This window comes from Pristis pectinata, chromosome 9 (genome assembly GCF_009764475.1).
Source record: "Pristis pectinata isolate sPriPec2 chromosome 9, sPriPec2.1.pri, whole genome shotgun sequence".
NCBI classification, from domain to species: Eukaryota; Metazoa; Chordata; class Chondrichthyes; order Rhinopristiformes; family Pristidae; genus Pristis; species Pristis pectinata.
The window spans coordinates 82,414,375-82,434,780 of record NC_067413.1 but is presented as its reverse complement, the minus strand read 5'-3'; the positions used below and the strand labels follow the sequence as shown (position 1 = coordinate 82,434,780).

The 20,406-nt window shown below is 44.6% G+C and overlaps 1 protein-coding gene across 2 annotated transcripts in view; it reads right to left on the bottom strand.

Moving 5' to 3' along the window:
* terf1 (telomeric repeat binding factor (NIMA-interacting) 1) overlaps positions 1–20,151 on the bottom strand; it is a 31,922-nt gene extending 11,771 nt beyond the window's left edge. Inside the window, exons 1-6 of one of the 2 annotated variants that reach the window (XM_052023311.1) lie at positions 19,681–20,151; positions 17,841–17,936; positions 2,561–2,694; positions 1,917–2,012; positions 1,557–1,706; positions 9–103 (exon numbers count right to left, since the gene is read on the bottom strand). In XM_052023311.1, coding sequence (XP_051879271.1) covers positions 9–103; positions 1,557–1,706; positions 1,917–2,012; positions 2,561–2,694; positions 17,841–17,936; positions 19,681–19,984 — 875 coding nt within the window. In that variant the 5' untranslated portion in view covers positions 19,985–20,151. The remainder of the gene's footprint in view (positions 1–8; positions 104–1,556; positions 1,707–1,916; positions 2,013–2,560; positions 2,695–17,840; positions 17,937–19,680) is intronic. The other variant, XM_052023312.1, reaches the window with a different exon arrangement.
* Between the last annotated feature and the right edge of the window lie 255 nt (positions 20,152–20,406).

The following is a 20,406-nucleotide window of genomic DNA, read 5'->3' as shown; positions in this document are numbered from 1 at the left end:
AAGTTTACCATTTGTCTTCCTGATGTTCATGATTACTCTCATCTCCAGAACTGTTCAGGTTTGCATCTCCTTTCATTTTGGACTCAACCACTTTGTGTGCTGCCTGTAAGTAAATTATAACTACATTATCATTGTCTGTCAAAAAAAGTTTTCCCCATTTTCCGAAAATCAATTAGTCCCTTTTTAAAGAAGTTACTTTTAAACATTTACTTTAAATGACTACTCAAACACCAGCCATGCTTTAAATATGCAGCAGGTAGCATGTCTGGTCTTTTATGGTTAAGGATGTCATCAGTCAATGGGAACTTAATATTGAACAACTTAAATGTTGTTGATAAATATTTCAGCTTTTTAAAGAAACCCAAGATGTCTTCCTTCTAAAGGGTGGGAACACTTATAGTCAACACATTTTATCATTAAGTTCTCCATTACAGATATTGGAGTGAATACATTTCTGTTTGTTGAGACTTAATGCAATAAATCTATGAATTGATAATGCATGTGCTATCATACCTTAATTGCCACACTAGTCATTAATGTTGGACCTGGGGTGCAAGATATTGGAAACATCAATAGGAGCCCAAGTAAACATTGTTTGAGAGCTGAATCATGACTTGTTGATGGAGAAGCAGTGCCTTTGTAGTCACTGGCTACTGAAGACCAAGCGTCAGGGAAATCTTTAAACATCAGTCAATTTCAACTAAATTAGGCCAATAAGTCATCAGCATTGGTGGAAATTATAAATAAAATTTTAAGTACAGTGCCAACCAGCAAAGAATTTGTATGTCTGCTTTAACTTGGCTTGTGAAAGGATGCAAGTTGGTAAAGCACGTGTAATAGGGTCAAAACTGAGAATGAACACAGAATACAGTAAAACTCTGATAATCCACTATCTGACTATTCAGAAATCCTGATGGTTTGCCATCTGGCTCATGAGGATGATGGTTCACTCTCCCTTCCGACTCTCAGGGGCCACAGTTCCTGCGCTCCCTTCTGACTCATTGGGTTTACTGGAAAGTTATAAGATAGTAAAATATAAAACTTAAAAAAAAAGTGAATTAAATGCGTCTTGGAGTAATAATATTATCCAATAGTCTGCAAAGTCTGTTCATCTGGAGATTTGAGTTTTACTGTAATTAATATGTTGTGAATATTTCTTCCACATAATTTTAAGGAACATACAGGGTCTTTTAAGAGACTTTTGGATAGGTACATGGAGCTTAGAAAAATAGAGGGCTATGGGTAAGCCTAGTAATTTCTAAGGTAGGGACATGTTCGGCACAGCTTTGTGGGCCAAAGGGCCTGTATTGTGCTGTAGGTTTTCTATGTTTCTAAGATATGATGAATGTGCCTTTCAAATGTACAAAACCTTACTGGAATATACTGGGCAATTCCTTGTCTAAATTATTAAGGTAGAGAGACTTGGAGGTCACAGACAAGCAATTAAGGCTTTTATACATTCTAGATTGATGTAAAGATGGTCTTCAGCTGTACATAATCAATTACAGTGAGGCAAAAGGAGGAAACAATGAACTGAATGATGCAATTACACTTACTTGAAAAAGAAAGTTTGAGTTTTTCTCACTTATCATTCTACTAGCAAGAGATTCAGCACACTCAACCAATCGCTCGTTGCTAAAGTTATTAAGAAATTTATGATATGGATCTTTCTTGGTGATAATCAAGGAAAGCTTCCTTCTCAAGGACTGGAAAACAATAAAAACAAACAAGAAAGCAAAACATTCAGTAAATCACTGAACATCTACACAGAAAGAAGTTACGAAAACTGACCAACTTTTCCTTAGAGATCAACAGAACTGAACTGCTGCACAAGACATCTGTCAGAAAATCTGCTGTTAGAAGTGTGGTCTTTGTAATGGCATCTTTAAGCACAAGATATCAGAAGCACAAATAACCTGGTCTGATTCAGAGGTGATATTTTCCTGAAACTGCCGTTCCAGAACTTCAGTAGCTTTCTTGAAGTCCCCCTTGTCTATACAGACTGCCACACTCTGCAAAACAGAAGAGTATGCAAACAAATAAGGGAGCTGGTGAGAGAAGCATGCCAGATGCACAGTAAGTAGGGGAGGAATCAACTGAGGAAACAAGGAATTAACTCTTATGAAGTGAGAGACAATTAGAAAACAAGGCAAGTTTAAGAGAATGAAGCTCTGTGCCTGGTTGTGTGCAAGTTAGAATAAATGAACACAACTTGTGGGCTTAAGCAACCTCATAAAATATCACAAACAGCTGTTAAATATGTATCAGAATTATTATACAATATTTTGCCACAATAGCAAGGAAATCTAAGGTGGATATCTGTGCATGCACAAAAATCTCAATAACTAGAGGCTCCTTTGATTCAATATCGAGTTTAATGTTTTTAAACTCAGCCAGTGCTAACTGTGCATCAAGTTGTACATTCAGTACACATCACCACAGAAAATGTTTCTTTACAAGTGTTATTAACAATAGAATTAAATTACAACAGCATGATAAGATTATCATGCATGTTTTCTCAAGAAAACCTTTCATTATAATTATTTGGCAAAGTACTAACCTGTATTTGAAGTAATCGTTTCAAATCTGCAAATAGTGCATCTTCCTGTAGCTCACTGTTGCCCACCATTTCGTTCAAAACCATTAACGCAGATTCCAATGGGGTTATACTTTCATCTTTATCAAACTGGACATCTGAAGTGCAAAATAAAATGACTTAAAATATGTCAATAAATAACATTTTTGTAGTGGTTAGCTTAACGCTTTACAGCGCCAGCCACCTGGGTTCAATTCTGGTTGCTGTCTGTATAGAATTTGTATGTTCCCCCCACGTCTGCGTAGGTTTCCTCCAGGTGCTCCGGTTTCCTCCCACATTTCAAAGACGTAGGAAGTTGTGGGCATGCTAATTTGGCGCTGGAAGTGTCGACACTTGCGGGCTGCCCCCAGAACACTCTACGCAAAAAGATGCATTTCATTGCGTTTCAATGTACATGTGACTAATAAAGATATTGTGGCGACTCACCGTCTAGTCGGGCGAACTGGCTCGGCAGTCGGGTCGCGCGGCGTCGGAGCGACGAGGCCCAAGATGGCGGCGGGCCTCGTCTTTCCGAGCGACGGGGAGAACCCGCGCGCGGGAAAGTCCTGATGACGTAGGACTTACGTCATTGCCGGTTTTTTTGGGCGGGAGTTTTTCTCCCTTAAAGGGCCTGCACAAGGCGGGAAAATAAACCAGTTCTGTTTGGCAATCCTCCGAGTAGAGTCTTGTTTTATTCCGCGGTAGCAACCGCTACATTGGTGACCCCGACGGTCCAAACGGCTTTTGGACCCGCGAAATGGACGACAGCGCAGCAGCCAACGCAGTGGCCCTCAAGCTGCCCACCTTTTGGACCCTGCGGCCCAGCGTCTGGTTTGACCAGGCTGAAGCGCAATTCCACCTTCGGCAGATCACCTCCGACTCCATGAAGTACTACCATGTGGTTAGCTTTCTGGACCAGGAGACAGCCGCCCAGGTTGGAGACTTCATCCAGTGGCCTCCGGAGGAAGATAAGTACCCGGCTTTCAAAGATCTTTTGATCCGGACCTTCGGCCTCTCCCGTCGTGAGCGCGCCGCCCGCCTGCTTCATCTGGATGGCCTGGGGGACAGATCCTCATCCGCCCTAATGAATGAGATGCTGGCATTGGCCGAGGGACACAAGCCATGCCTGATGTTCGAACAGGCCTTCCTCGAACAGCTCCCCGATGACATCCACTTGTTGTTAGCTGACGCCGACTTCAGCAACCCCCGTGAGGTGGCCGCCCGGGCAGATGTCCTGTGGAGGGCCAAGCGCGAGAGCGGTTCGTCCGTCAGTCAAATCACCAGGCCGCGAGCCCAACGCCTGCCTCGCCCGGCCCCAGCAACCGAGCAGCCATGCCCCAGGAACGCAGACGACGACACGGGTGACCAGCTGTGCTTCTACCATCAGAGGTGGGGTGCGGAGGCCCGTCGATGCTGCCCACCCTGCAAGTTTCAGGGAAACGCCAGGGCCAGCCGCCGCTGATGGCTACGGCGGCTGGCCGCCGACAGAGCCTCCTCTTCGTTCAGGACAAGAAATCTGGACGGCGTTTCCTCGTTGATACTGGAGCGGAGGTCAGTATTTTGCCCCCGACAGGCCGCGACACTCGTGACAGGCCACCAGGTCCTCTACTCAATGCCGCCAACGGTACAACGATACGGTCTTTCGGCACCCGTACGCTTCAATTACACTTTGGCGGCAGCCGTTTTACCTGGACCTTTACCCTTGCCACCGTCGCCCGACCACTCCTAGGCGCCGATTTCCTTCGGGCCCACAACCTGTTAGTCGACCTGCGAAGGAAGCGGTTAGTCCACTCTAGCACTCTCCGGACCTATCCCCTGGGAGAAATCAGCCCACCAGCCCCGCGCCTGGACTCCATTACCCTTTCTGGCGACGATTTCGCCAAGCTCCTAGCCGAATTCCCATCGATTTTGGCACCTTCGTTTACAAATTCTCGGCCCACACATGGGGTACGACACCACATCATTACCACAGGGCCACCCCTTCATGCCCGAGCACGACGATTACCTCCAGACAAGCTCCGCCTGGCAAAGGAAGAGTTCCATCACATGGAGGAGCTGGGGAATTGTTCGCAGGTCAGACAGCCCCTGGGCCTCCCCCCTGCACATGGTCCCCAAAGCCACCGGAGGGTGGAGGCCCTGCGGCGACTACCGCAGGCTGAATGACGCCACCACCCCGGACCGCTATCCCATCCCTCACATCCAGGACTTCGCAGCGAACTTACACGGGGCCCGCATCTTTTCCAAAGTGGACCTCGTTAGGGGATACCACCAAATCCCGGGCCATCCGGATGACGTCCCCAAAACTGCGATTATCACCCCATTCGGCCTGTTCGAATTCCTTCGGATGCCGTTCGGCCTTATAGAACGCCGCGCAGACCTTCCAGCGTCTGATGGGACGCGGTAGGCCGAGACCTGGACTTCGTGTTCATTTACTTGGACGACCTACTGATCGCCAGCCGTAACCGCCAGGAACACCTTTTTCACACCTCCGCCAGCTGTATTCCCGCCTCCGCGATTTCGGCCTCACGATTAACCCGTCCAAGTGCCAATTCGGACTTGACTCTATCGATTTCCTCGGCCACAAAATCACCAGCGACGGGGCAACACCCCTACCCGCCAAGGTGGATGCTATCTGCCGTTTTGCCCGCCCCGACACAGTCAAAGGCCTACAGGAATTCCTTGGGATGGTCAACTTTTACCATCGTTTCATCCCTGCAGCAGCCCGTATCATGCGCCCTCTGTTCTCGCTGCTGGCTGGTAAGGGCAAGGACATCACCTGGACTGACGAGGCTGCGGCTGCTTTCGTTAAGGCCAAAGACGCCCTGGCAGACGCCACGATGCTGGTACACCCTAGGACTGACGTCCCGACTGCCCTCACGGTAGACGCGTCCAACACCGTGGTGGGTGGGGTACTGGAACAGCTGCTCGAAGGCCGCTGGCAACCCTTGGCATTTTTCAGCAAACACCTTAGACCGCCCGAACTGAAGTACAGCGCTTTTGATCGGGAACTTCTAGCGCTGTATCTGGCGGTCTGGCATTTCCGATACTTTCTAGAAGGCAGGCCTTTCACCGCTTTCACCGATCATAAGCCTGTCCTTTGCCTTCTCCAAAGTCTCCGATCCCTGGTCAGCTCGTCAGCAGAGACATTTATCCTACATTTCCGAGTTCACAACTGACATCCAGCATGTCTCCGGAAAGGATAATGTCGTTGCTGATGCACTTTCCAGACCAACCATCCACAACCTATCCTTGGGTGTCGACTACACGGCCCTGGCTGACGCACAGCAAGCCGACGACGAACTGCCCAGCTACAGAACCGCAGTCTCGGGTCTGCAGCTCCGAGATTTCTTGGTTGGTCCAGGTCAGCGGACCCTACTTTGCGACGTTGCGACTGGTCAGCCCCGCCCCTATTTGTCCCTGCAGCCTGGCGGGAGACGCGTTTTGACTCGGTACATGGGTTGGCGCACCCATCCATCAGATCTACTGTCCGACTGGTCGCCAGCAAGTTTGTCTGGCATGGCCTGCGCAAACAGGTCAGTGAGTGGGCCAGGACTTGTCTGCACTGCCAGACGTCAAAAATCCAGCGACACACCAAGGTCCCACCACAGCAGTTCGAGCCTACCCGTAGGAGGTTCGACCACATACACGTCGAACCTCGTGGGCCCTCTGCCGGTTTCAAGAGGAGCCCGGTACCTCCTTACCATCATGGACCGGTTCACGAGGTGGCCTGAGGCAACCCCCCTGACTGACATCTCAACTGATTCCTGCGCCCGAGCGCTGCTCACAACTTGGGTCTCACGTTTTGGCGTTCCGGCCCACATCACTTCAGACAGAGGCACCCAATTCACTTCCAGTCTCTGGGCTGCATTAGCGAACCTGCTAGGGATGCAGCTGCACACCACCACGGCCTACCATCCTCAATCAAACGGGTTGGTGGAACGTTTTCACCGCCATCTAAAATCGGCCTTGATGGCCCGCCTGAAGGGTCCTAACTGGGTTGACGAGCTGCCTTGGGTCCTGCTCTGCATACGCACTGCCCCCAAAGCAGACCTCCGCACTTCGTCAGCTGAGCTTGTATACGGGGCGCCACTGGTTGTCCCCGGGGATTTCATACCTGCCCTTCAGGACCAAGGGGAACAACCCCCAGCAGTTCTACAAAGACTGCGCGAGAGGCTCGGCGCCTTGGCCCCGATTCCCACCTCATGGCATGGTCAAGCCCCATCCTGCCAGCCCAAGGAACTACGGGACTGTAAGTTTGTTTTCGTTCGCAGGGGCACACCTCGGGCGCCATTGCAACGACCATATGAGGGACCGTTCCGAGTCATACGGAATAACGGATCCACTTTTATTTTGGACATTGGAGGCAGGGAACAGGTTTTCACGGCGGACCGCCTCAAACCGGCCCATTTAGATCTGCAACAGCCTGTCGAGGTTGCCACGCCACGACGCAGAGGCCGCCCCCCCTAAGCGGCAGCTGGCACAGCCCACGGACCTTGGGGACTGTCTCGCCGGTTCTGGGGGGGGGTTGTGTGGCGACTCACCGTCTAGTCGGGCGAACCGGCTCGGCAGTCGGGTCGCGCGGCGTCGGAGCGACGAGGCCCAAGATGGCGGCGGGCCTCGTCTTTCCGAGCGACGGGGAGAACCCGCGCGCGGGAAAGTCCTGATGACGTAGGACTTACATCATTGCCGGTTTTTTTTGGGCGGGAGTTTTTCTCCCTTAAAGGGCCCGCACAAGGCGGGAAAATAAACCAGTTCTGTTTGGCAATCCTCCGAGTAGAGTCTTGTTTTATTCCGCGGTAGCAACCGCTACAATATCTTATTTATTATTCGGGAGTTTAAGTTATTTGCACAGATTTTGCAAATTTAACCTGGACAGTACAGTAAAAATACAATAATCCAGCACATGCAGGATTTTGCAGGTAAGATAAAACATCTTTTAGTCACATATACATCGAAACACAGTGAAATGCATCTTTTGTGTAGAGTGTTCTTTCTTTCTCAATCTTTTTATTCGTTTCCAAATTAATACAGATTAATATATAACATCAATGATTGTACATGAAATACAAAGAGATCAAGAGAACAATGGCATAGATAATCATAAAGAAAATATTAAAAAATCTTTAGATCTCACGATCTCTTAGTAGATGAGTATAAAAGAAAGGAAAGAAAAGATTTGTGTATATAAAAGAAAAAAATCCCCAAATCAATAAAAAAAATTGTAGACAATCAAACCAAACTAAAAAGAAAATATCAAAAAAGTACTGGACTGAAATTTCTCAATAGAAACAGAGCAATATTATGTCATCAACTCCATTCCTCTAAATTGAAAAGTTATTGAAAAGGGATCTATATCATATTAAAGTATTGAATAAATGGACTCCAAACTTCCTCAAATTTAAGTGAAGGATCAACAGTACCACTCCTAATTTTTTCTAAGTTTAAGAGAGTGTTCTGGGGGCAGTCCACAAATGTTGCCACATTTCCAGCACCAACATAGCATGCCCACAACTTCTTAACCCGTACGTCCTTGGAAGGTGGGAGGAAACCAGAGCACCCGGAGGAAACCCACACAGACATGGGGAGAATGTACAAACTCCTTACAGACAGTGACCGGAATTGAACGGTCACGGCACTGTAATAGCGTTACGCTGCTACACTACTGTGCTTGTCCTCTATACTACCGTGCCTGCCAAATTAGCAGAATTTACTTAGTATTGAAGGTTATTCCATTAGTAACTCCACACATTTTTAATTCACTTTTTTCTTTTAAGATGTTACACGGTGTCAGAATAGATTTCCCAGAGAACTAGTTAGGTTTAAAGGGAGTGTGGGAAGCTGAGCCCTGGCAATGGAAGGGGAGCACAGGAGACCAGGCCCCTGGCGATGGAAGGGAGCACAACAAACATTAGATGCCAAACTAAGAGGGTTTCCTAAATGGTCAGAGTTTTACTAATATTACTGATATGCAAATCAGCGAGCAAACCTTGCTGAGGAAGAGATAGTCTTACAAATATTCCTGCAACGTTTGTATTGCTCTGCTGTTAGCTTTGTGAATACAGCAACTCACCTACAACCAGAGTTTTCTGAAAATACTGCACTTACTTTGTCATGAGTAATCACAGGACACAGCCCAATCTTGCTCTCTGAAGGTAAGAGTAAGCAACCCACAGTGCTGTTCCAGTAGTTTCATCCAGTGCACGAAAAGACACAGGAAATTACATGCAGACAATAGACTGCAGATGCTGTAATCTGGAGCAAACAAAAAACTGCTGGAGGAACTCAGCTGGTCAGGCATCATCTGTGGAGGCAGAAGGATAGTCGATGTTTTGGGTCGAGACCCTGTATCAGGAGATCCTCCATACATGCTACCTGACTTGCTAAGTTCCTCCAGCAGTTTGTTTTTTGCCACAGGAAGTTAGGCTACTATTTAATAGAGCAAGTAATTTCTAATGGAGAGATGGTCCTGCAATTATCTTCAACTGTCCAGACCTAAAGGGAACAATTGAAGCTGAATCTCATACAAATGTATGGTAGATTGGTTGGAAGGTTTTTTAATATTTTAAATGTTTTTCTTGTATTTGGTTGTTTTTCTTTCCCCCTCTCTGCTCTTTCTTTCTATGTGTTTTGCCTTCATAATTTGATGCTAATTCAACCCATTTTGTCTCCATTATTCTGCAGTTTGCTTCTTAATCATTGAATCTCATGAAGGAGATAGTTGATTGGCCCTGCACGATGGAAAGCAGAGGAGTAAACTGGTCATTTTTGGGATGGGAGGCTGTGACATGGTGTGCCACACGTACTGAGACTCCATATTCACAATTCATATCAATGATTTGGCTAAGTGGATCAAGTTATATTCAAATTTAGTGTAGATACAAAGCTGATGTCAGTATGAGCTATGGAAAAGGATACAAAGAGGCTTCAAATGGTCAATAAGTTAATATGTGAAGACATGAGAGATGGTATATAATGTGGAAAAATAAGAGACCAACCACTTCAGTAAAAAAAATAAAGTAGAAAAGCAGAGTATATTTTTAAATGGTGAGAAATTAAAAGGTTTCGGTGCTCAAAAGCACCTAGGCGTCCTTACATATGAATCATTGACAATTAAACATGTAGGTCTAGCAAGCAACAGGGAAGGCAAACTGCATGTTGACCTTTATTGCAAGAGAATGAGTACAAGAGCAGAGACATTTTTGCTTTGATTACAGAGTCCTGATGAGATCATATTTGGAACAATGTGTACTGGTCTGATCTCCCTACCCAAGGAAGGACATAGGGAGTGCTGCAAAGGTTCAGCAGATCTGGTTCTTGGGATGGCAGGATTATTGTGCAAGATTGAAGGAACTAGGCCTATATTGTTTTGAGTTTTGAAAAATGAGAGATGATTTTATTCAAATATACAAAATTCTCAGATATTAATGGGGTAGATCCTGGGCTGTCTAGCAGCAGGGCTCCCAATTGCAAAATAAGGGTCAACTGTTCAAACAGAGATGAAACAAGTAGTGAACTTTTGAAATTCTCCTCGCAAGGTTCAGTCGCTGAGTATCTTCAACAGAGAGGCTGACTGGTTTATTGATACAATTCCTTATTACAACAAAGGAGGCCACCCGTAGTGTATTTTCTAATTACAACACAGGATCCATTTGCCTAACTGTGTTCGTGCCGGCTTCTGGCAGAGGAATCCTAACAGTCCCATTCCTACTCTCCTTGTTTTCCCTATAGCCTGGCAACTTATTCCACACACCCCCCCCTCCCCCATCCATCCATTTGATTCTTTTCCCACTTAATTACAAAAAGTGCAATTTACTGTGGCCAATTAACCTACTGGAACATCTTTGGGACATAAGAAGAAACCAGAGCACCTGACAGAAACCCACACAATCACAGACAGAATGTACAAACTCTACTTGAGCAGCACCTGGGGTTAGGATTGAACCTGGATCGCTGGAGCTGAAGAGGTAGCACCAACTGCTGCACCATTGTACCACTCATATTATGGACAATAAGGGATAAGGGGATAGTACAGGAAAGGAGCACTGAGGTAAAAGATTAGACATCTTACTGATTAGTGAAGCAGGTACAAGGGGCTGAATGGCCTACTCTAGCCACAATTTTTAGGTTGTCATGTTCAATGTCCTCACTACGTTGTTAACACTTTGCACTTGTAGGGAAAATATTGTTTTCCTCACCAATCATCTTTCATCTTACAATCCAGAACAATGCATCCCACGATATCCCACTTCAGCAATTTTTTTTTTTTGTTTTTAAAAAGATACACGTTTTAGGTTTCATTTAAGTATACAGACTTGCACAAAAGGTAAAGAGACAAGCCCTTCTGCATGTACAATATGGGTAGTTTTGTAAGTGATCAAATTCTCATTTTTTCAGCTTTACCAAGATAGCAAACCTGATTATAGTTGGAAAATGAAGTGCAAATAAATAATATAGCATAGAAAGTGTGAAACATCAAAGCAAAGACAAGATAATGCATCTTGATAAAGATAAAGCAAAGACTATTTAAAACAAACTGCTTTAAGGTGATAGAGAACGTAATGGAATGGTGTCATGAAAACAACCTTTCCCTCAATGTCAACAAAAGAGCTGGTCATTGACTTCAGGAAAGGGGGCGGTGTACATGCACCTGTCTACATCAATGGTGCTGAGATCGAGAGCAGTTGTGAGCTTCAAGTTCCTGGGAGTGAACATCACCAACAGCCCTGTCCTGGTCAAGTCACGTAGATGCCACGGCCAAGAAAACTCACCAGCACCTCTACTTCCTCAGGAGGCTAAAGAAATTTGGTTTTCTCCCCTTTGACTCTCACCAACTTTTACCAATGCACCATTGAAAGCATCCTATCTGGATGTATCATGGCTTGGTACAGCAACTGCTCTGCCCAGGACCCCAAGAAACTGCCAAAGAGTTGTGGACACAGCCCAGCACATCACGGACACCAGCCTCCCCTCCTTGGACTCTGTCTTTACCTCTTGTTGTCTTGGTGAAGCAGCCAGCATAATCAAAGACCCCTCCCACCCAGAACATTCTCTCTTCTCTCCTCTTCCATTGGGTAGAAGATACAGGAGCCTGAGGGCATGTACCCGCCAGACTTAATAACAGCTTCTACCCCCACTGTGATAAGACTATTGAATGGTTCCCTTATACAATGAATGGACTATGACCTCACGATCTACCTTGTTGCGACCTTGCACCTTATTGCACTGCACTTTCTCTGTAGCTGTGACGCTTTACTCTGTACTCTTATTGTTTTTACCTGTACATCATCAATGCAACTGCACTGTGTAATGAATTGACCTGTACGATCGGTTTGCAAGACAAGTTTTTCACTGTACCTCAGTACAAGTGACAATAATAAACCAATACCAAACTGGAAGTGACTAGATTTATATGACCTTAACTAATTTAATAAATTCACTGTTTTATGTCTGTAGTAGGTGCCAAGCAGACACAACTGTTTAATGACAAGTGTGCTCTAGAACTGACTTTGCAACATGAAATAGTTTCCACTGTTTCAGCACTTCAAACTGTTATTCTTCACTATTCAATGTAAAGGATTTTACTTTGGCACACTGGCTGAAAATGCATGAATATATTAATAGTCTACAAATATTTGCATAAACTATTTTATGATTTGCTGATTCACCATAATTGTAAACAAAATAATTTCTCCTCAAATGAATTTCTACATAATTTTATGAATTCCTGTTATATTGTGAATAATGATCAGTATGCAGCTAAAAATTGTACACCACACTTAGAAGGATGCATAACTACGGTCGTGGATAGTGCTTAAACTAAATAGTTGGGGGGGGGGGGGGGGGGGGGGGGGGGGTTTTGGTTCAACAGATTGGAAAAGTATGGATAAAGTAAAAGGGAAAGAGAGTGCAGGAGAGGCTACTGAAGTCTCCAGAATAAAAAACAAGACAATAGATTAAAAAGGGATAAGAATTTAACTTCAGGTAACATGGAGACAAATTTGAGAAGAAGGGTGGATGACTGAAGGTGTTATATCTGAATGGACGCAGTATATGAAATAAGGTAGATGAGCTCATAGCACAGTTAGAAGTTGACAGGTATGACATTGTGGGCCAGATAGTCGTGGTTCAAAGAAGATCACAGCTGGGAACTAAACATCCAAGAATACACATCATATCGAGAAGACCAGGCAGATGGGCAGAGGTGGGTGGGGTGGCTCTGCTGGTAAAAATGAAATCAAATCCTTATTAAGAAGTGACATAGGATCAGAAGATGTAGAATCCTTGTGGGTAGAGTTAAGAAACTCTAAAAAGGACCCTAATTGGGGTCATGGGGATTTCAATATACAGGTAGATTGGGAAAATCAGGTTGGTTCTGGATCCCAAGAGAGGGAATTCGTTAGAATGCCTATGAGATGGCTTTTTAGAGCAACTTGTGGTCGAGCCCACTAGGGAAAAGGCAATTCTGGATTTTGTGTTGTGCAGTGAACCAGATTTGATCAGGGAGCTTAAGGTAAAGGAACCCTTAGGAAGCAGTGATCATAATACGATAGAATTCACCCTGCAGTTTGAGAAGGAGAAGCTAAAATCCAATGTATCAGTATTACAATTGAGTAAAGGTAACTGCAGAGGCATGAGAGAGGAGCTGGCCAAAGTTGATTGGAAGGGGATGACAGTAGAGCAGCAATGACAGGAGTTTTTGGGAGTAATTTGGAAGACACAGGAAGAAGCAGCATTCTAAAGGGAGGATGAGGCAACTGACTGGACAAGGGAAGTCAAAGACAGCATAAAAGCAAAAGAGAGGGCATACGATATTGCAAAAATTAGTGGGAAGCTAGAGGATTGGGAAGCTTTTAAAAACCAACAAAAGGTAACTAAAAAAACAATAAGGGGAGAAATGATGAAATATGAAGCTAGCCAATAATATAAAAGAGGATACCAGAAGATTTTTCAGAGTGAAAGAGAGGCAACAGTGGACATTGGACTGCTGGAAAATGACACTGGAGAGGCAGTAATGGGGAACAAAGAAATGGCGGACGAAATGAATAAGTATTTTGTGTCAGTCTTCACTATGGAGGACACCAGCAACATGCAAGAATTTAGATAGTCGGGGGCAGAAGTGAGTTTAGTCACTATTACTACATAGTAGGTGCTTGCGAAACTGAAAGGTCTGAAGGTAGACAAGTCACCCGAACTGGTTAGACTACACCCTAGGGTTCTGAAAGAGGTAGCTGAAGGCATTAGTAGTGATCTTTCCAGAATCACTATGGTTCTGGGGGACTGGAAAAATCACAAATGTCACTCCACTCTAAGAAGGGAGGGAGGCAAAAGACAGGAAACTACAGGCCAGTTAACCTGACTTCAGTGGTAGGCAAGATGTTAAGAGTCCAATTATTAAGGATGAGGTTTCGGGGGTACTTGTAAGCTCATGATAAAATAGGCCGAAGTCAGCATGATTTCCTTAAGGGTAACCTTGCCCTGACAAATCAGTTGGAATTGTTTTGAGGAAGTGACAGGCAGGATAGATAAAGGAGAGTCAGTGGATGTTGTTTACTTGGATTTTCAGGTGATCTTTAACAAGGTGCTAAACAAGATAGGAGCCCATGTTATTACAGGAAAGGTACTAGCATGGATAGAAGATTGGCTGATTGACAGAAGGCAAAGAGTGGGAATAAAGGGGGCCTTTTCTGGTTGGCTGCCGGTGACTAGTGGTGTTTTCCGCAGCGGCTCAGTGTTGGGTCCGCTACTTTTCACATTACATGTCAATGATCTGGATGACGGAATTGATGGCTTTGTGGCCAAGTTTGCGGATGTTACAAAGATAGGTGGAGGGCAAGTAGTGTTGAGGAAGCAGGGAGTCTGCAGAAGGACTTGGACAGGTTGGGAGAATGGGCAAAGAAGTGGCAGATGGAATACAGCATAGGGAAGTGTATGGTCATGTACTTTGGTAAGAAGGAATAAAGGTGTAGACTATTTTCCAAACAGGAAGTGAATTCAGAAATCAGAGATGCAAAGGACTTGGGTGTCCTGGTGCAGGATTTCATAAAGGTTAGCTTACAGGTTGACTCAATAAGTAAGGAAGGCAAATGCAATGTTAGCATGCATTTGAGAGGGCTAGTATACAAAAGCAAGGATGTAATGCTGAGGCTTTATAAGATATTAGTCAGACTACATTTAGAGTACTGAGAGCAGTTTTGGGCTCCATATCAAAGGAAGGATGTGCTAGTGTTGGAGATGGTCCAGGATGTTTACAAGAATGATCCCAGGAATGAAAGGGCTAACGTACGAGGAGCATTTGATGGCTCTGGGCCTGTACCTGCTGGAGTTTAGAAGAATGAGGGGAGGATCTCATTGAAACCTACCCGAATATTGAAAGGCCTGGATAGAGTGGACATGGTGAGGATGTTTCCAGTGGTGGGAGAGTCGAGGACCAGAGGGCACAGCCTCAGAATAGAAGGACGTCCCTTTAGAACAGAGATGAGGAGGGATTTCTTTAGCCAGAGGGTAGTGAACCTGTGGAATTCCTTGCCACAGACAGCTGCGGAGGCCAAGTCATTGGGTATATTTAAAGCAGAAGTTGATAGGTTCTTGATTAGTAAGGATGTCAAAGGTTACAGGGAGAAGGCAGGAGAATGGGATTGAGGGGGAAAAATAAATCAGCCATGATTGAATGGCGGAGCAGACTTGAAGGGCCGAACAGCTAATTCTGCTCCTATGCCTTATGGTTTTATAGGATGTTACAAAGCAAAGAAATAGCCTAGATGTTGCACTTAGCTCTGTATTGAAGCATTGATCAGTGACCTCAAAGTCAGCTTCTCAAAAAAAATCTAGCAACATCTATAGCATGTTTCACTATTACCCATGTTAATATGCTATCTGATGTTAATCTAGTGCATTGTTGCTGGACAGGAGCAATGATGTCACCAAACTGACTAAACAGCTACTTGCAGTGAACTCTCAGTCTGCAAGCCAGAAGTAAAATGCACATTAACACGTATACTTATGCAGAACTGTGCACAAACTTCTGTTGCCAAATGCACACATGGGCAGACTAAGGCAAATACAGACAGATCCCAAGTTACACAATTTTGAGTTATGTCAATCCATATTTACATACTTTGTTATGTGACCAACACTTCAACTTGTGCAGTACCTTAATTTACATTTAATGGTACACTGGCGGCTACCTGCCACCGCTCATTTCTGTGCCAGGAACCTGATACAAATCCCTGTCCTCCTTTGTCAATCCCAGGCTTGGACAGGAGAGGCTACCTATGATCGCTGGTATTGGGAGATGGGCTGGGATAAGCATGTGTCGTGTAGCACTAAGATGTGGCGCTCAGAACCACATACAGAGTGTAGGCCATTGATGAGGACTAGCAGCAGCTGCTCCATGAACAGAAAGATGGTCTGGATACTATAGACTCTTACACCATCTCCTATTGGAGATTATGGAAGCCCTTTTCTTTGTATGGCTGCACAGCTTTCCCCAGCCTAGAGATTCCTCAATGGTAACCTCAATGGCAGTGACCACCATTCAACTTGTTACTATATAGAAATCTTTAGGCTGGGGAGAGCGGCACAGCCAAAGGGAGAGACTGCTATCATATCCAGAAAGGAGGGGACAAGGACAAGGGAGGCTGCACGACCTGGGTAATCTGTCAAGACATGGAGTAGTTGCTGCTAATCCCCAACAATGGCCTGCACCTTTAACAACTCCATTTCAGTGTTGAGTGGTTGCAGCACTTGCCCCAGCCTGTCCAACACAAGTCCTCACAAACAGCCTCCTTACACTAAGCCATGGTCAATTCATTGCTGTTGAATAACCAGAGGGCAGGGATTCTCGCCAGGTTTCCAGCACAGCAGCACATAGCTGGAGTGGATGTCTTTTTAAAATACGGTGGTTGTATACTTGTGAATATTCGGACCAAGACAGCTTTAACAAATCAGTGATTTGAGGGATAGGGCTAAATGGGATACTTCTATAAAGGGTTTTAATAAGGCTATTAATTCCATTATTTTATGATTAAATATCCTTATTTTAAGAAATAACATTATCAAGTCTCAGTTCATGTTTTTATCTTCTTCTTTTCCATATACTTAACCCCTCGAGCAACATGGCTTCAACTTACAAGATGTTTAGCAGGAGGGCATTACTTGCAATAACATGAGATTTGATTGTACATTCTTGCCCACTGCCTTCCCTTCATCCTGTCCCCACCAATCTTCCTTGGACCCCTCTCATCCTCAATTCTTCTCAAATGAATCCACTCTCCTTTAGTTCTCCATCACCAATTTCCCTCCCACCCTCATCATCTCCACCCTTTGGACTTTCCCTTCTCCAGGCATTTGTCCCTCTTTTCATCCCTCATTCTGCACAGTTCCTTCTGTCCCCAATCTCTTCCCAGTAATCCCCCTCATTCTCCTGCTTCTCAGCCCCACAAAAAAAATCTCCAGAAGAGTTCACTATCAGTTGGTGGAAACCTTGCAAGAGTTATCAGCTGGTCATTCGATATTGCCTGAGGATTTCGTTGGCCTCATGATGCTCTTTGAAGAATACCCCTACTTGCCCCCAGTCCTAGTGGTAGTGCTGCCTGAGGCCTACATTTTGCCAGAGATCTTTCCAGAGTCCTTCTTGAAAGTTTTGGAAATGCTGTAGCCACTCGTCAGTCCGATTCCAGCAGTGAGAAATCTTCTGGTCCATTGCAGCTGGATTGTTGGGTCCCAGTGTGTTCTTTACTGGTAGATGGGGATGGATTCAATCTCACTCTGGGCAAGCTTTTTAATGTCAGTACTGAAAGCCATTACTTCCTCTATTCTCCACATCCCCAGACAACCTCTCGTTCGGCTCCTTCCCAACTACATCCTAACTTGTGCTAGTTTAAAATATAGCAATGGGTAAACACTAATGTACAGCTTGCATTTTCTCAAGGTTTACGTTTGCCATTTTCTGCCAGCACAAACTTAAGTTTTACATCCCTTGTTTAAAATAAAGAGCTATACGCTAGTCAGTTCTTGTTGCTATAACAATTATAAAATTAAATGAAAATATTCAAATAAAATGCTGTGCTCCAGTTGTCACTGATATCAAATGATCAAATTAGGTAAGCAAATTTGTGTTTTTGTATATTCATTTTTTGAAAAAATTTTGAAAGAAGTATTAACTATTGTAATCAATGTTGATAAGTATATGGAAATGATTATCTCATTCTGTTTAAATCTTGAAATGAGGGGGGAAATAAACCAACAATAAAAAAAACATAGTTACCAAGATTGTCTCCTTCTACAATTCGAGATAGGATTTGGCAGATATGCACCTTCTTTGCCTCGTTGGACTCTATAATGGAAGGCTGCTGAACAAAACCTAAAAGAAAAAAAAATTGTCACTATTACTGTTTATCAAGTTTGTATAAATTTCATATTAATTTGAAAATCTGTTCATTTTTCCAAACAACACATTTGAAACAATGAAACTACTTCATGTCACGCTTTTCCAGGTCCTCTGACTGAAGGTAATAAAATGAGATATATATAAAAAAAATCACAAAATAGTCAGATAGCATTACAGAGATTTTTCAGGTGAAGCACATATTTGAGATTGAAGTGGCTCAAGGGGCAGGCAAACAATTTACGCAAAGCTAAAACAGTATCAAGAATGAGGAGTGCAAGGGAGGGCACCTGTACATAACATCAGCTGTATAGATATCTTTATTAGTCACATGTACATCGAAACACACAGTGAAGTGCATTGTTTTGCGTAGAGTGTTCTGGGGGCAGCCCGCAAGTGTCACCACACTTCTGGCACCAACATAGCACGCCCACAACTTCCTAACCCATACGTCTTTGGAATGTGGGAGGAAACCGGAGCACCCGGAGGAAACCCACGCAGACACGGAGAACGTACAAACTCCTCACAGACTGCGGCGGGAATTGAACCCGGGTCGCTGGCGCTGTAATAATGTTACGCTAACCACTACACTACCGTGCTTGCCCTCTACACTACTGTGTCTTAGTTGATGGAGATGGTATCAATGAAGACTCATTGAGTTTGGGAGGTGGAGGGTGGCCAAGCATTGACTACTTCAAGTGAAGCAGAAGAGATGGAAGAAGTGCCCAAGGGAGAAAATTGTAAAACTGTAGGAGGAAAGGCCAAGATAGTAAGCCATTATTGAAACAATTTGAAAAGTACTGGAATGAGCAGAAGACACTGGTGACAGTGCAACAATTGCTAGCCCAAGGTCAAGCTTTTGAACAGTCATACAGCAAAAGATTAGTCCATAATGAAACTGTCGACTTCTGCGTAAGCACAGAGCGGCAATTCCCTAACCTATCAACTGGTGGGTCTAAGTGGGAGCAATGAAGGATACTAACAATGTGTGACATGTGTGGGATTCTTGGGGGTTACCACTCCAGATGGCACTGGAACAGGTGTCGTATTAGTTGCGCCAGAGAATATCAAGGGAATGAAAGATGGAGGCCAAGAGCAAATTACACAAAGAAAGAACAATTGCTGATGAATCTAGCCTTCTCCCACTCTTCCTCTTTTAACCTTGGCAAATAGACCTTGGCCAATATCTTGATTTTTCAGATAATTAACCCTAATGCTCTTTCTCCACGGAAAGCCTTCTGCTTTGCACGGAGTACAACCACATGACCATCAGAATAACTTGCTGTTCCTAATCACTACAAGCTTCAGTTATTTATCGCTATGTATTAAGATCCAAATAGAATTTTGATTCCAGTTTCCTTATAATTCCACACATAATGTGAAGCAATCCAAAACACAGCATAACTTGTTATCGCCGGGACAGGTGAAGACTGTCATCAGTCTTCTGTGTGTTTGGTGTCATTCATTACAGTACTGTGGAGGTACAGTTACCACATCGAGTGATTTTTGTGTATTTTCTGACTGACGGACGGACAAAATCAACTTAAGGACATCTGTAGAAACGGACCTCGGTCATTACCCAGGGACGGCCTGTCGGGGGAGAGAGACAGAGACACACAGAGAGACAGAGACACATAGATAGATAGATAGATAGATAGATAGATATATGGTGGGTTGGGGCAGCGGGAGGAGGGGGCTGGTGGAGGGAGTGTTTACTGACCATTCATGGCGTCCCTCATCATTCGGAACTCCTCGAACATCCCTGCCCCGAAATAGCGGTACAGACTGTAACACATGAAATCCACGATCCAGCCGTTCGCCACCTCCATCACCTGGAAAAAGTCAACACCGACAGGCAAACCTTTCTGCACCTTCTTCCCGCCGCACGCCTCCATCTTACCCTGTGCTGCACCAAAATAAGTCCGCCGCCCGCCGCGCTGCACCAACATAGGTCCGCCGCCAGTCTCGGCATAGGGAGGGGAAGGTGTTTTAAGTTTTTTTTGTATTGGGGAGCTAGCGTACATCTAAAGTTTAATTCAGTACCTTTTTTTCAACTTGATGATAATGAGCAGTAAAAGTTTGCTTCTGAGGTAAGACTGAACTGCCATTGAAAAAAACAGGTTTAAGGACAACTGTTTCCACAGCTTCAGGCCAACATCCAAACACTGCATCTGGATCGAGAAGGTTGTTCAACCCCAAGCCTGTTTTGCTCTTCAATTAAACCATGGCTAATCTGTTAGTTAACATCTGCTGGGTTAATATGCATTAATGACTAAATAGTTCATTGTCTGTTGTGGCCTCTACCAGCACAACCCCTTTGCATCTAGTTGTAAACTGGGCATTTATTTCCAAATCCTACCCCCACGCCAACAGATTTTTTTGCTTAGGGCAACAACAAACACTTTTTTAACATAAGGTCGTACCTAGCCTACTCACCAATGTAAAC